Here is a 16,902-nt window from a genome sequence, read left to right as displayed (position 1 = left end):
ACGTGATACAGAGAGAAAATCAGTTCTGGAGAGGAGGAGCCAAATGCTGCTCTTGTCTCCATCTGAGCCTGGGAGGGGCAAATAAAACTTTGATGAAACTGGGTGCAGAAGGATGATTTTTATCCCTTTTGTTCTCTCTGGATCTGCCCAAATCTAGGGTTTGATTTTGGCAGCACTCTTTGTTGTCTTCCCATAAATACCTACAGAGCTCTGTCATGAGCACCAAAGGCCCCAAATTATTCCTTCAGAGCTTCCAAGAGTTGTGGCCTCACTGAGGGCTCCATAAATATTTCTGTATTTCATAAAAAATAGAATATCCTGAACAGAAGGTGACCAGAAGAATCACCAAATCCAGCTGCTGGCTCTGTGCAGGGTTTGTTTTCATCCCTGGAGAGGCAGAGGAGTATTTTACCCCTGTTTTTTGTGTAGAGAAATGGTGTGTGGGTGGAGTTACACGGGGAAAGAAAGCTTGGAAAATTGGAGTGTGATGTCCCAAACCACAGGCTGGCAGCCTTGCCCACGGTTTGCTGCTTTCCTCCAGGCTTTACAAACACTTTCATAACTGTTCTAAAGGGGAGAATTTTTGTTCTGGATTCCGAGGCACCGAGGTGGGTAAATCTGCTTTATTTCCCTCCTGCTGCATGTGCTGGCTATTTCTTTATGGGGTGATTTTTAAAACTTGCTCCCCTGCACAAGGGTGAAGCTGAAGATGGGCTGTAAAGATCTCTCTGTGTGCCTTAAAATGCCCTTTGGGAGGGAGTTAAAACTCACAGCCCAGAGCCACCAATTTCTGCTCGGTTGAGCTTTCCCTCATCGGTGAAGCACGGCTACAACCTGAAATTAAATCCATTTTGGGGGGGATTTCTTTCTTTCCTTAAAACACAAGAAGAAAACCACGCAGCAGGCAGAGTGAGTGTTCCACAAGCCTGAAATCTCCAATTTCCAGTGCAGAAAAGAGCCCAAAGCTAATGCATGCAGGGGAGTGTGTTTATCCTCCTGAGGAGCTTTTTCCAAGAGTCTCCCTCCAACCCCTGAGTGACAAATCAGATTTTTTTCTTTTTTTTTTTTCATGCTGGATTTTTTCTTTTTCTTTTTTTTTTGCTGCCTCCAAACTTAACTGTTTTGCCACGGGAGAAATCCTCATGTTTCTCTTTTTAATATCTGTATTCTTGCTGGAAATCTACCTCACCCACATGACTGGTCTTCACTATTAATCCCAGCTGATGGCAGGGAGGGGCTCTGGTGGGAGGCAGCCATGTGGTGAACATTGAGCTCAGTGTTTTCCCCCTCTCCTCTCCTCTCCAGACAGGCAAAATTGTTCAGTGCTGCCGTGGATGTGAAGTCCTTGCCGCGCTGCCTCTGCCTCTTCTCGCCCAGAAACTCCCAGAATTTGCAGGAGATCCCAAATTAAAGCAGCTCTGGCTGGATGTGGATGGAAGATGGAGCAGGGGATGAATAGCAGGAGGGAAGAAAGGGTGAAGTTGGTTATTTTTCTGGCACATGGATGCAATTACGCTCAGTGCATTCCAGAGGCGTTCCTTTGAATCCCGTGCAGGTCTGCCTGCCTTCCCTGGGAGAGAGGAAGAAAAAGGGAGGAAAAGTCCCTCTGGCTGGGAGACGGAATGTCTGCATTCTCAATCCTCTTCTTAGGTAGGTTGGCTTTTTGGTGTTGCTCAGTTTTTATTTAATCAAACTTCCACGAGCCTGCTCCGTGTGCCTGAAATTCATTTCTGGTGAGTTGGAGAAAAGGGGTTTGTAACGAGGAAACTTTGATGGAAAACTGGGATTTCAGTGGTGTTTGAGTTCTGGTCCTTTCCTGGTCTCCTTATGAGCAGGTTGACAGCCAGAGACCTCTGATTATCCAGATTAATTTTAAAAAGTCAAACAGACTCGTTTGGGAATGTTTGTTTCTTGTTTAAAGAGGGCAGCGCTTTTCAGGGATAAACGAGAGAGGGGCAAAAGAAGGTGAATAAAATATCTTTGTTTCAGGCAGAGTGTCAAATTTGTGCAACTGTGTTGAATTGCTGGGCACTGGGTGTTCAGACCTTGAAAATAAAAAGGGGTTATTGTTTCCAATGGATGGCTGAGATTAGAAACAGATGTGTTGGAGCGCAGGAGGGAGGAGTTGGGGGAGAAAAGGATGGGAGAAGGGGGGAAGGTGAGAAAGGGCGGCTGAAAGGAGGGAAAAGGAAGATTTGTTGAGGAGGAGAGGAGCAGAGAGAGGAGCAGAGGAAGGAAAAGGAGAGTGAAGGAAAGCAGGAGGGCTGTGAGGAGAAGACTTGGCAGCCCTGAGGAGGCTCCTGCTCCTCCAGGGGCACTGCAGGGTGAGCTAAGCCTCCTCTCCTGCTGCTGCCAGGCACCAGCCCAGCCCTCTGCAGGGCACAGCCTGGCAATCCCAGGGCTGCTGGGTGTTGGGAACCTGGCTCCAGGTGTGGGGGAGTGGGCTGGCCTCGGCTGCCCTGGGAGGAGCTGCGGGACAGGCACAGGAGGGTTTTCCAGCAGCTCTAAAGGATTGTGGCAGGAGAAGTCCAATTCCACCCTCCCAGGTGTGGAATGGGGGTTAGAGAGGGAGGTTTGGTGACCAAATTCGATGTTTCTACGGCTGCTGATAAATGGAGGAGTGGTTTTGCTCTGGGGATTGCTGTTGGCAAAGGTTTTATCCATAGGGACGCGATGGGGTTTGGATGTGCTGGAGGATCTGGCAGCACTTTGTGCCCTGCACATCTGCTCTGGTCATTTGTGCCTCTCTGTGGTGCTCAAAGAGGACTCCAGGAGAGAAGAGAGCAGGGTTAGGAACAGCTCAGCTCCTGCCAGGGGCTGCTCAGCCCTTCCAAAAGTGGAAATTTGGGACACAGAAGGGTTGGTCGCTCACCTTGCCGATGGAGACAATGGGAATTGCAGTCTTTGATCCTGAATATTCCATTATGTTGAAGGTTTGGAGCAGAAGTGTGAAAAAAAGAGGTTCACTTTTTTTGGTATCATTTAAAAAGTTTAATAAAAAGACAATTAGGCAACAGAAATAAAGCAAAATGAACAAATCCATCTGGGTGCCTCAGCATTCAGCCAAGAGCAGCCCTTGTTCCTTAAAAGCACCGATATCTTGCATATTCATAGATTCTTATGCATGATTCAGACATTCCTCTTAAATTTAGATGTTCCTCTGTTTAGTTTCAGCTGCTCCCCCCAGCAGATCAATCTTTCTCGTGGCTCCTTGCAGTCTCACACTCCCCACTAACAGAGGTTCAATAAATTCCTCCCTTGGAGCTCTGGTCACTGCTGTCTTCATCTGGATAAGATAATCTAAGAAAGCAGGGCAGGTTTCTGACTATCTTTTCATTCTCTGGGTTATATGAACAAAAGCAATCTTTATTTTAATACCATGCTACAGCCTAAGAAATATAGGTATGTATCACACCACATCATTTCTAAGTTTCATCAACAGCAGAAATAATAGAAATATATTAATATTAATACATATTAATATTAATACAGCCAGCTTTTCCAATGTTATACACATAATAATAATTTTAATATCTGTGGAAAGCCAATAATACAAGATGTATCTATAACAGAAGGAACAAACTGTTGCCACAGAAAAGCTGGGTTTGTCTGGGATATAATGACAGCTTATCTTTGCTGCTTTTATCTATAAAACACAAGTGGTTTTATCCTCAGCATCCCCACCATGACAGGAACACAGGAATGCCCCACAAAAGCCACTTTGCCCTCACCTGGAGTCAGGTTTCTCAGCCTCTCCTGCCCAGGCACTGGTGAGGGGAGAATTGTGTTCAAAGCCCCGAGCAGAACCTGGAATGTTTTGTTTCCTGGTCCTGCAGTGGTCACTGAGCTTTACCTGCCCTGCCAGCAGAGGATTGGGTCCTTCTGCTCCTTGTGCAGCTTCACCAGTATCAGGAACAAGTCCAGGGAAAAGCAGGGAAATGTTCCCTGTTGCCTCCTGAACACGAGGAGGTTGGGGACTCTGATTTGCTGGCTAAAGCCTGAATTTTCTGCAGTTAAAATCTACAGAACTGCCAGTGATCTCTTGCTATTTTTTTTTCCTGATAAAACAAAGACTAATGTGGAAAAAAAGGGGATTTAGAGAAGCCTTGAGAGGAAAGTTTGTGTTTCCATCATTGAACATCCCAATAACGTGGCTAATATACACAATTCTTGTCTTGTGCACTGTTTACCTCTCTGGGGCACACCAGCAGCTGTGTGAGGAGACAGGAAATGAGAGCCAATCTGTCTGAAGGAGACTTTATTCAAACAACACAAGATGAAAGACTTTGCTGAGTGTGGACAAGAGCAGGGCCAGGCTCAGTTTGCCAGGAGAGGCTGAGGAAGGGAATTGAGGAAGGGAAGGCAGCCCAGGCTCTACCTGTAAGTGTGACATGAGTGTGACCAGCTGAGGAGTGAGAATCAGCTGTCCCAAACTCCCTCTGTAACACACTGCACCCTTGAAAATCAAGATTTTGAAGCTGTTCTTCACTTCTGAGTGGAAGAAGTTCATAACAGAATGTTGCATTTTTCACCCAATGAAGAAGCAGCCAATGCTTTCATTGAAATGTGTTTCTGAATTGGTTTAAATTTGATGGGGTGGGAAATCTCCTCTCTGTTTCCCCCACTCCAAGTAAATGATGAGAGTTTTTAATGACCCTTCCATTCAAGGAAAAAGCTGATTTTCTCCTGATCAGAGCAGCTGGCAGGGGTGATTATTGGTGCCTGACTTTGTCACTGGTTCCATGTGCTTTCCCCACAGCTGTTGGCTGGTGTGAGCGCTCTGCCCTGCAGGAACTGCTGGATTTGGGGACCAAAGAGGGAATTGTGCCAACCCCAAACCACTCACCCACCTTCCTGCTGTGGGCAGCGCCCCTCCCCAGCACTGTTAGAGCTCCTCCACCACAAAATAACCATCTGATTAGTGTGGTTTTTATTATCAGCATTACCTGTGGGAGCTGGGGTGGTGCTGAGAGCAGAAATCCTGAGCAGCTCAGCCTTGCCCTGCAAGCTCTGAGGTCGAGGAGTCTCTTTCAGCGCTGTCCCAGGGCGCTGAGCACCCAGCCTCCTCCTGTCTCACTGCACAGGGAAAAAGGTTATGGAGCAGCTCCTTGCAGGGCTGCTGGAGTGAGGAATTGCCTCTGACAGCAGGCATTTGCCCAGGTATCCACGGGCTGGTACTGGGAAATCCGAGATGATGCAGTACCAGGGCTGCCCGGGGCTGTGCTCTGGTGGAAAACCCTTTTACAAACCCTGTCCTTGGCATCCTGCTCCCTAAACCCTCCTATCCTGTGCCACAGCAAAGCAAAACCCACTGGGATATTTGGGGTTTTTTAAAAGGAGTGCCCCCCTCTCTCAGGGAATTGTGAATTTAATGGGATGCTGCTGCCTAGGAGTAGTGGAAACCAAAGCAGACAGAATTCAGGGTGCTTAAAACAAACCTTGTGGACCTTTATTTCCCAGAAACCAAAGGAGACAGAATTCATAGTGCTTAAAACAAAGCTCATGGATCTTTATTTCCCAGAAACCAAAGGAGACAGATTTCAGGGTGCTTAAAACAAAGCTCATGAACCTTTATTTCCCAGAAACCAAAGCAGACAGAATTCAGGGTGCTTAAAACAAACCTTGTGGACCTTAATTCCTGTTGCTTTTCCAAAAGTATAAAAGAACCAAAGGAGAGTTTTTGGGGTGCTTAAAAGAAAGATTTTGGACTTTAATTCCTGCTGATTTTCCAGGAGTAAACCCAAAAGAGACAGTTTTCAGGTTGCTTAAAGTAAAGCTTGTGGATCTTTACTCCTAATGATTTTTTAGGAGTGAAAACCAAAGGAGACAGTTTTTTGGTTGTTTAAAACAAAGCTTGTGGACCTCTATTACTGCTGATTTCCCAGAAATAGAAGAAACCAAAGGAGATTATTTCCAAGTTGCCTAAAACAAAGGTTATGGACCTCTATTTCTGCTGATTTTCCAGATATTTCCAGAATTTCTCAGTGATAACTAATATATATTTGCTATTTTCCAGTTTTCTTTGGCTCCTTCTCTTGCCTTTGACTGTCCCATGGTGTTGAAGGTTGGTGGCACAAGGGCTTTGCTTCACTTTCTTATAACATTGAGCACAAACCTTGGCTCAGGAGTGGTGTAAAAACCAACCTGCAGCTGTGAAAGGGGGTTTTGTGTGTGATTTCTGTGTCTTGATTTCACCTCCCCTTTGTCACTGGCTCCTGAAGGAATGCAGGGAACTCAGTGTTGTATTTAGATTTAAAAAAGGACTGTTCTCCCCAGGACTTCATGGAATTGATAATAATTTCTCTCAAATTCCAAGAGCAGACAACAAAACATCGACTGTGTGAGATGTTCAGGCTGTTAGAGGAGAGTGGATTTCATTCCAAGTCTTGCTCAGAACGCTGCTCTGGGAATACCTGAGTAAAAAGGGAATAAAGGAAAGCAGAGGATCTATTTGGAACTCCAGGGGGAATTCAAAGGAGCCAGACATATCTGAGTTGCTCTCTGGAAGAATATCAGGGTTAACACTCCTTATGAGACACTCCAATTCTTCCAAAGACAAGGAAGGTTTGCATCAAATATTTCCATTCTAAACCCTTGATGATATATTGCCTGTTTTTCCTCTAGTGGTGCTTTGTTTTGTATGAAATAGTTGGGATTTTTAACATCTAAAAACAAAAGAAGTTTATTTTGGAGGTTTTTTTTGTCCTTTCTGTTTTTTCCACTTTACCACAAGGAAGAAAAGAGTAACCTGCCAGAGTGAGGAAAAACAGCATGCCAAAACCGTGGAGAAGAATTCATTTTTATGGGGAGCAGAGCCAGAGGGAAGGCAACTTTCCTGAATTTCCCATGGGAAACAAGTGGTGTTTTGCCTTTGTACCCACCCTAGCCTTGTCTCCTCCACATAGAATTAGTGGTTTTTGGATATTTTGTGTAAGAGCAGCACAAGTTTCTTCCCAGAAATGCCATGGCACAACTGGCAGGGAGATATCCTGGTGTTTATCCTCAGGATCACAACAAACACCCCTGTTCTCCTCCAGGCAAACACGGGGTTTTGTAGGGGATTCAGCAGCTTTGCAATCTGGGATTTGTTTTTGAAAGAGATGTTAACGCTCCCTCTGCCACTCTTAAATGCATTTGGAAAATCTTTTTATTCCTTGTTAGGCTGGACTAAAACCTGTGTGTACAGCAATAGAATGAGGTGCTGCAAGCTGTTTTCTGTGCCTTTCCCCCACAGTTTTAGTCAAAATACACTTTAAATTTCTAATTAAACAATCCCTGTGTTAGCCCAGGCTGCAGGCAGTGTTTGTGCCTCCGAAATGTGTTTTGTGTGCTACAGAAGAGGCTGCTCTGAGAGCAGAGGGAGATTGGTGGTGCCTTGTTGAAAAGATGAATGGGTCTGTTTTGGTTGTTGTTTTTTGGGTTGGTTTTTTTTTTGGTTTCTTTCCCCCCAAAGCTGTGTCTTCATCCGTTTTTAGAAATGCTTGGTTTACAGAAGCAGCCCAGCAAAAAGTCAAGGGTGAAGTCAGGTCAGGGAGGTCTGTGAATAGAGCCTCAAATGACAGGACAGTGCAGGAAGCACAACAATGGAAAATGTGTGAAAAGTCAACAGGCACGGGGCTGAATTCCAACTTGTTCATCTCCTGGGCCCTCTCCTGCAGCCACCTCTGCCAGCCAGGGCTAAAATGTGTTTCCTTGGCCAGAGTGCAGGGCAGGTGAATGCAGCAGGAACCTGGAGCTCTGCACGGGGTTATCAACCCAGAATAAAGCTGCTCCTTCATCCCAGAAATATCCCAGCCCTGGAAGAGGAGGGTGGGCTCCAGGCCAGGCTCTCCTCAGCCACACCTTGGCACCTGGGTTTATTTATCCCTAAAGAGCTCTGTCTCTTCTTTGCAATGAGTTGGAAAGAGGACAGAGCAGCTCCAAGGTGATGAATGCGATAGAAGGCCACAAAAACCCATCCTGTCCTCATCTGCTCCTTCCCTTTCTCCAGGAAATCATTTGGCAGCTGAAAAAGGCAAATGTTTAACTCCACTTTCCCAGCCCTGGCCCCACGGTGTCAGATTTGCTGTCCCACAAGGATCAATTCACATCCCAGCACACTCCCAGCCTCTCCTCCTACCGAGGAGCTGCCACTTTATTTCACTTTTTTGTGCAGGAAAACGGGGCTGAACCCTGTCCAGATGTGACTGACTGGGTGGAAAGGCTGGAGTTGAGCTTAGTGCCTGCAGCTGAATTGCTTTTGGAGGGAAAAGGTCAGCGAGGACTGGGGTGTGCTTGTGACATTGCCTGGCCGCTCGGAACTGGAGCGTGCGGGGTTAGAGGCGAGGGATGACCACTGGGCTGGGCTTGGGTCACTGACAGAAAGCTTTTCTTGCCTCCAGCAGGGCCATATTGCACAGGGAATGTGAAAAACGAGGTTCACATCATTTTTATGGAATTTAAAAGTTTAATAAAAAGACAATTAGGAGAAAAAAAGTAAAGTATACAGATACGGCCCGGTGTCTCTGCATTCATCTTACTAACAAAGGATTGTCCCTTAAAAACAGAACCCTACCACATATCCATAAATTCTCATACATATTCAGACATTCTTCTTAGGATCTTTGGGGTTCTTCTGTTTAATTTCCCCTTGTCCCCTTCCCAATAGATCAATCTTCTTGGTGCCATCGAGATTTACATTCCCTGATACCAGAAATGCAATAAATTCCTCCCCCAGAGCTCTGGTCACTGCTGGCTTCATCTGGATCAGAGAGTTTACAAATGCAGGAGTTCTCCAGCTATTTTTTTTTTTCTCAGTCTTTGGGTTATACAAACAAAAGCAGTTTTTATTTTAATACTATGCCATAGCCTAACATACATGTATTATACTACTATTTCTAAATTTCATCAATAACAGAAATAAAGAAAACTATATTAATACAACAAAATTTCTCATTCTTATACACATAACATTCATTTTAATATTTGCAAAAAGCCAACAATATAAAATGTATCTAAAACAGGGAACATTTAGAGCACAGCTGGGAGAGGAGGAAGCTCAGACACAGGTGGGTGCACACTGCTGGTGGTGATGGAGCACCTGGAACACGGCTAAAACCTTCAAAGTCCTGTTCCTCCTGCTACACCCCCAAATGTGGGCACAGTGGTGATGTGCAGGTCACATCAAACAGCTGAAGCCAAGCTGAAATCCTTCACCTGCCACCTGGAGGGCCTTATCTTTATTTTCTAGTGAGATATTTGTCACATATTGGTGATATCTCTGTGCTGAGGAACTCCACTCGTGGTGTGAAGTGCTGCTGTGCTCTCAGAGAAACCCCACAGAAGGGAAATCCTGGGCTCTGTGTGCTGGGTCTCTGAATTAATTCGTGCTGCACATGAAAAAGGAAAATGAGGCTTTTCTGTCTAGGAAATGCGTGGAGTTATTGTGGCTGCGAGGTCTTTTGAACAGATTCTTTCCCTAAGTGCCTGGATGGGCTGTGAGGAGGCCTTTTCAGAAATGTAAAAAAAAAATAAATAATGACACCATTCCATTCCCTTTGTGCTTCAGCAAAATATTGGAATGAGGTGGTTTCCCAGTATTTGGAATATTTGCTCTGGGTGCTTGATGAGTCTCACGGCTCAGATTACTCAGTCTGTGCTTTTCCTTACGGATCTGATAGAATTTGAAAGGTCACAGGAATGTTTAATGTAAATATGGACCTTTATTGGCCAGGTGGGGCCAGGAATCACGGGGTGTCTTTGTGTGTTTTTGTGTTTTCATCTCACACAGCAAGCCTGGAATATTGAACTGAACCACAGTCAGGCACTTCTTTTTTTTTTTTTTCTTTTTTTTAATTTAAAAAAAAAAAATATTGCAGGGTTTTCAACCTTGAAGGCAAATCACTTTATGACTTCATTGTTTAAATTTAGGTTTTGTTTTGCGGGGGGATCGTTAGACTTGAAGCAAAAGCCTTGTAGCCCAGGGACTGTCACTTCTGATTACTTCCAGTGACACTTCCAATTATTTCCAATCACAATTCCAGGGACAAGAGGGGAAAAAAAGAAGCCACATTCTCCAACATCAGGGCTTTATTTTTTTTTTCCCCCCTTTCCTTTTCTTCCCCTTTTTCCCTGAACAAAGCACTGTTTCTCAGAGCTGGGCAGGGAGAGGCGCAGAGAAGATTTGGAGCCACGGTGATTCCGGAGCCAATCTGCTGGAGGGAGAGGTGTCTGGAGGGGTGCTGGGAATGCTGCTGAGGATCTGCCTCATCCAGCAGGAGGGAGGAAATTGCTTCACGCTCCCCAGGAGCTGCCTGGCACTAGCACTGGTCTCAGAGCAGCAGCATCAGGCTGCAGAACCTCCCTGCCCCTCCTAAGAGAGGAGCTGCTGGTGGAGAGCCAGCAGCTCCAAGTGGGACACAGGAATCTGCTGGGAGAGCTTGGGGCACCTCCAGGGACACCAAACCTGGGATTTGGGGCAGTGTGTTTGGTCCAGGGACACCAAAAATCTGCTGGGAGAGCTTGAGGGACTTCCAGGGACACCAAATGTGGAATTCGGTGCGCCCAGGATTTGTGTGGGACACGGGAATCTGCTGGGGGAGCTTGAGTGACTTCCAGGGACACCAAAACCGGGATTTGGGGCAGTGTGTTTGGTCCAGGGACACCAAAAATCTGCTGGGAGAGCTTGTGGGACACAAAATATCTGCTGTGGGAGCTTGAGGGACTTCCAGGGACATCAAGGATTTGGTGCAGTGTGTTAGGCCCAGCGACACAAAAAATCTGCTGGGAGAACTTGAGGGACACAGGAAGCTCCTGGAGGAGCTCAAATGTCTTCCAGGGACACCAAACCTGGGATTTGGTGCAGTGTGTTTGGCCCAGAGACACAAAAAATATGCTGGGAGAGCTCGAGTGACTTCCAGAGACACCAAACCCAGGATTTGGTGCAGCGTGTTAGGCCCAGATGAGCCCAGGCTGCTGCATCCTTCAAAAAATTAAGCAAGAGCACTTCCCAGTTTCCAGACGCCTCTGGCAGCCTCACTTGGGACTCCTTGAGCATCAAAGCAGTTTTAAAATGGTGTCAGAGCTTTCAGTCACACTCCTGAAGCCTCTCCCTGCCTCAGTGATGGGCCATGAGGCTCTGCTGGGTGCAGGGGCTGTTGGCAGCTCTCTGCTTCATTTGCAGAGCTGGGCTCTGCACAAAGGGGCTTTTATAGTGTGTTCATGTATATTTACCATTTAGACACTGTATTAATGTTTATTTACCATTTGTACATCGCATTCATGGTTATTTACTAACTGTACATTGTATTATTGAGTGTTTACTGTTTGTACCTGGCACGGTGTTCAGAGCCAGATTTGAAGAACCTGAGTTAATTTAGGACATGGACCTGAACATTGCCAAAACAGCAGCAAATGAAATTTAGCTTTATGTGGTGACTGACAACCTTTAAAGCAGAAATTATATTTATCAGTGACCTGGCTGAAGGGTGTTCTGGTGATTGTTTCTCACTGCCTTCACCTCCTGTTGCTGTTGGAGTGTTGGGAGCGTGGCTTTTCCTGAGTTTACTCAGGTCTGCAGGTGTTGGATGTCACTGGGAGCCCCCTGTGCCAGGTCCATCCCTTCCTGGCAGGAAAACCAGTGTGTCTTTGTAGGATGGATGCTGCTGTGACATTCAAACACGAGTTATTTGTCACTTGAGCACAAAGCAGACCACAAACCTTTTCTCCATGAAGCTCAGGAGCTCAATTCCACCTGAGCAATTTGACATTGTGCCTGTGTGGAGACCTTCAAAGGATTCCTGCTCATCAGCTCTGATGCTTCTGTGGCATTTTCTGATGGTGAGGGTGGCTCCAGTGCGGGCTGAGTGTCCCTGAGGGGACACTTTGGGACAGCTGGGTGCCCCAGGAGCCTCAGCATGTGACAGAAAGAGCTGTTTGAATCCATCCCATGCCATGGAGAAGTTCCCACAGTGCAGCTTTGTCTGTGCTCTGGGCAAAACCTCTCCTGTTTCCATTGTTTCAAGCTCTTGCTTGGAGACAAAGGGAATTTTAACCAGACAAAGCAGAGCTTTTGTGTTGACAAATGCCACGATTTTTTTATTTTCTTCTTTTTCTATTCAAAGAGGGATTTGAAGCAGTGGTGTCCTCTGCTCAAAGAAGCATTCAGGATGTTGAGGTTCCAGCCTGGATTTTGCCAGTGAATCATGATTTAGTGATTCAGGCCTCATTTTTAAGTGCCTGCTCATTTTGAGTGTCTCCATTTCCAGTGTTATAAAGGATGAGCACTCTGGAATTTGTGGGGGTGGGGACACCTGGGCTGGGTCACACCAAAGGAGGTGTCCTTTAATCATGCCACGTTTTGGGGGTGCACTGGAGACCTGAAAAGGCTGAGTTTGACACTCTGAGCTCGTTCTGCAGAGGGAGAACACTCAGCCCGTGCCAACCTTTCCCTCCCGAGCTGCAGAGTGCTCTGAAATGGGGCTGGAGATCCCAGCCAGGCTGTTCCACCTGGCAGCCACTGCTTTGATGGGGGAAGAGGCTTCCCATGATGTGCCAAATGCATCCCTGCTTTTCTGCCTTTGTCAGCTCCTTCATCTTAGCCCGAGGCTACCCCTGGAGTCAACAAAACCCACAAAATCCTGCAGCTGGCAGAGCTTCCAGAGTGACCTGGTAGGAGGGAGGGAGGCTGGAAACTCCTGCTCTGCAGATAACCATGCTGAATTACACAAGGCTTCTTCCTCTAATGACTGCATTTTCCCTATCCAGCGTGCTGCTCCCATTGTGGGGCAAAAAGGAATGAATTCCCATTAGGAAAAGGCCAGGAATGCAGCAGAGGCTGTGGGGTTGTCACAGGCATCCTCCCCTCTCCACAAGAGAAACCAAAACCAGGACATGAATGGAGGAAATTTGGCCTTACTCCACCAGCCAGAAGTATTTAGGGTGATATTTTCCTGGATATATCAATATTTACCTGGCTATATCAATATTTTCCTAGATTTATTGATATTTTCCTGGATATATCTATATTTTCCTGGCTATATCAATATTTTCCTGCATATATCAATATGTTCCTGGATATATCAATATTTTCCTGGATATCAATATGTTCCCGGATACATCAATATTTTCCTGGATATCAATATGTTCCTGGCTATATCAGTATTTTCCTGGATATCAATATTTTCCTGGATTTATTGATATTTTCCTGGCTATATTGATATTTTTCTGGATTTTAAGTGCTCTGAGGCAAGTATTGTTTCTTTGCCTTAAAACCCTGCAGCCTTCAAGGTTTGCATGGAAATCCTGAGTTTTAACCAGGCTTAAACCTGGTTTTGTCCCTGCCTGCTGTCCAAACAATCCAGACACCTGCTTAGCATCTCTCAGTGTCCTTCTGGAGTAAATTCCTGCAGAAAAGCTGGGAAATGAAGATATCCAGCTTAAATTGATACTTTGCTTCCTTCCCTTCCTCCTGACAAACACCTTTAAGCAAAGAGCATGCAGGGGGATAAACCAAAGCTGATAAGAGAAGCTGGTTATCCATGCATGCAGAACGATTTTAACTATCCACTTAGGCAATATTGACATTTTCCTGCCTCCTTAGTGGTTTTCTGAGCACTGTTCTTTGTTCACAGGCACCAAAGCTCTGATCAAGCACGACCTGCTTGGTTTTAAGGGTTATAACGGTGGTGCAGGGCTTCTTCCATCCCACCTCAGTGAATATTAAGTGAATTTAAAAGCTAATTATTTGCTGTGAGTGGTTTACTACCGTGCTTTCATACCCTTTTTTTACCATCCCCTAACAGAGGCTGTGCTGGGCAGAAGGATGTCCTTTATTTTGACCAGCAAAATTTGCCTTCCCCGAGGAGAAGCCTTGGAATGCAAATCCTTTTTATCACTTTGCAATGGCACACGACATATGCAGGAACATTTCCCCTTCCAGAGCCACTCCTGCCTGCCTTCCCCACTCCCAGAGCAGGCTCAGAGCCTCTCCCCCACCCTGTGATGCAAACCCATGTGTGCAGCATCCCTTTGCTGCTGGCTGGAGCTTTTCCTTCGAGTTCCTGGCCTCGGGCTTGTCCTCTCAATATTTCCTTTTCTGCAGCGTGGAAAACCCAGCCTGCCCAGAAAAAACAGCATTTCCAATAGCTCCTGGCAGCCTTGGTGCTGATGAGACAGGCTGGGAGTGTGCTGGAGCTCTTTTAACTCTGTGTGCTCATCTTCTCTTGGGGATTTGGGGCTTTTGGAAGCCTTTGTTGGGGTCTGGGGTTCTCTGATTTTCTCAGTCTCTCTTCTCTCCACACTGCAAGCTCCTGGTTTAGCAAGTCGAGCTCAGGAGCAGCTTCAGCTCCTGGAAGGCAAATTAGTTTGCAGTTCCTGCAAGGAGGGAGCTGATTCAGGCAGGAATTAGCGCTGCTCCTCCACCCTTGCTGCTGATTTAAGTGCTGCTTCATTTTTTATGGTCATCCTGTAAAAGCAGAACAGAGGTGAAAAAACTCCAAAGACTAAAAAAAACAAATAAATTCCGTTTTTCTAAAATATCTATGTGGGGAATGGAACAGAGCTCACTCAATACTCTCTCTCCTAGAAAAGATGTCTTCCACCTGGAGGTAGGATCTGCCTGGCAGGGAGAGTTTGTTGCCCTGGATTTAGGAGGTTTGTGATGCTCTTGCCTTTGAGGATATCCAGTTCTCCTCTTCCCTCACTGATTTAATGTCCCAGCTTTGTTGTAATTTCTGCTGTAATTTCTGCGAGCTATAGTTCATGGAGGGGACACAGTGTGTGGTCTCCTTGTTAACCAAAACTCAGAATCTTATCAGCAAGTGAGGGAGAGGCTGTCAGAGGGTCTGGGATTGCTCTGGGTGAGGAGGAGGAGCTGGGTTTAGGGTCTGGGTGTTGGGAGGAAAGGGCAGGAGTAGCTCTGTACTCCTGCTCTGCAGGAAACAGCCCTGCTCATGGTTTGAAATCATTCTGGGGTTTATTTTTCTGTGTCAGCACTGTCAGAGCCTATAATCCTCAAGCAAAAGAGGCCATCCTACCCTAGCAAGAGAAGGACTTAAAGTGAGGAATCCCCTTCAGCAAGGATGTGACAACCAGACTGACAATGTAGAAGAAAGGGAAAAAATATCCTGAGCCAATATGCATAAAATTAGAGCCTGATTATGAGGCAGAATTAAAAATAAACCGGGAAGAATTCCCCTGGTGGAGGCAGCTGGTGGAGCAGCAGGATGGGAAGCTCCTCTCGGAGCAGCAATCGAGCAGGTGATGATGGTGGCAGTGCCCAAACAGCTGGAGAACCCAGAGCAGATAAATGCTATTCCTGCAGCCACTTCCAACAGCAGCCACTGCTCATCTCCTCCCGTCCTCTCTGATCCAGGGGCTGTGCATAATAGATGAACGTTCTGGGGAGATGCCAAGGAAAACGTCCTGGGCAGCTGGGAGAGATGCAAGATGCTGGAGCATCGGGCCTGGCTGTGCTCTGGCTGCTCAGCAGGTTCTCCTGGAGCTCTGAGCAGGATCTGGCCTTCAGCTGCCCTGGAAAACCCAGCAGGGAACTTCCCTCGAGCTTCAGGTGGAGGTAGAGACTTCCTGCAGGAGCAGTAGTGACTAAAGAACAGAAAATGGTGTTTAAAATGTGGTATCTTTATAGCAAAAAGGTCAGAGTTCTCTGTAAGGACACGAGATGGGAAGACAGAAATCTGTGGTTTTTCTCCCAGTTCCAGTGGTGACTCTGTCATCTACTGGAATGAACATTTTCCATGCTAAAATTCAATTCTGTTGTCGATCAATTCATCTCACCTCCAGTCCCAGGAGGTGATTTTAACAGGTCCTTTTGGAGCTTCGGCTTCCCCAGCTGTAAAAATCAACAATAACAGGGAAATGTCTCATTGTATAATGGAATTTATGGTCTTGAGACAAAATGGGGAGTATTGGTAAATAATTTGATTATGGTTTTTATCAGGCTGCCCTTTCCAAAGAGCTGATAGCTGCTGTCTGCTTGCATTTGTATTTCGTGTCGCTGGGATGGAGCTGTGCCCTGACAGAGGCAGCTCTTTCAGCATTTAGGGAAGAAGGGTTTGAAATCTCAAGGAGCCACACAAGCCCTTGCCTGAATTCTTTATAAATTTTGTAGGAAATACACTCAACCATACTTCCTAAAAGAGGAAATGCTTGAGTGCTGTCTCCTGTGTTTAGAATAAACAGAGTCCAGATAATTTAATCTAAAAGGAAAATGCTCTTTTGAGGATAAACAGCCTGAATAAAACATTTCTGAGCAAACCCATGGCCACCTCCCCCATCCTTGCACACCCCCCAGAGCAGTTTGGATCCTGCAGGATGCCAGGAGCAGCTCTGAGCAGGGGAATTGGCCTCAGCACAAGCCAAACCCTGCTCAGGACACCCTGTCCTGCCTGCTCCAGCCGTGCTGGTACCTCCAACCACCCAAAAAAAAACCCCTGGAGCAATCAGAACCCTGAAACAAAAATAGTGTGAGGAACCTTTTGAGGGGTTTGGGCTTTGGGGTGAAGAGCTGCTCTCCCTCATCTCCCTGCAGCCTCCCAGCCACGCTCTCTGTCTCTGGCTGCTTCAGGACAGAAGAAATGTGTAAATAATGGGAATGTGGGGCTTTGTTTAGGAGCTGGTGCCTGGAGAGCCCTTGCTCAGTCTGGGTCAGGGCAAGGTCCCTGCAGCACACCCTGGGCTGCTCTCAGCAGCTCAAGGAATGAGGCTGGAGATGGCTCCAGGCTGGCTTTGCTGTCAGACACAGAATTTTGTCAGATTGTGCTGTCTGGCACCTTGTGCTTTACCTGCTCACCTTTTAGAGCAAATATTCCTGGCTGAGCATCCAGGTGAACACAAGGCTGTGTTACAGCCAGCCCAGATGGAGAGTGCTGGGATAATCCTCCCTCTTTTCAGGGAATCAAAACT

The 16,902-nt window shown here is 46.4% G+C and overlaps 1 protein-coding gene across 1 annotated transcript in view; it reads left to right on the top strand.

Annotated features, from left to right (window-relative positions):
* The first annotated feature begins 1,513 nt into the window (after window positions 1-1,513).
* Window positions 1,514-16,902, top strand: part of CLMP (CXADR like membrane protein) — a 40,419-nt gene continuing 25,030 nt past the window's right edge. Inside the window, exon 1 of the mRNA XM_015649975.2 lies at window positions 1,514-1,650. Coding sequence (XP_015505461.1) covers window positions 1,623-1,650 — 28 coding nt within the window. The 5' untranslated portion in view covers window positions 1,514-1,622. The remainder of the gene's footprint in view (window positions 1,651-16,902) is intronic.

This window comes from Parus major, chromosome 24 (assembly GCF_001522545.3).
Source record: "Parus major isolate Abel chromosome 24, Parus_major1.1, whole genome shotgun sequence".
NCBI classification, from domain to species: Eukaryota; Metazoa; Chordata; class Aves; order Passeriformes; family Paridae; genus Parus; species Parus major.
The sequence above is the reverse complement of the archived record's forward strand: the minus strand, read 5'-3'. Positions and strand labels throughout refer to the sequence as shown.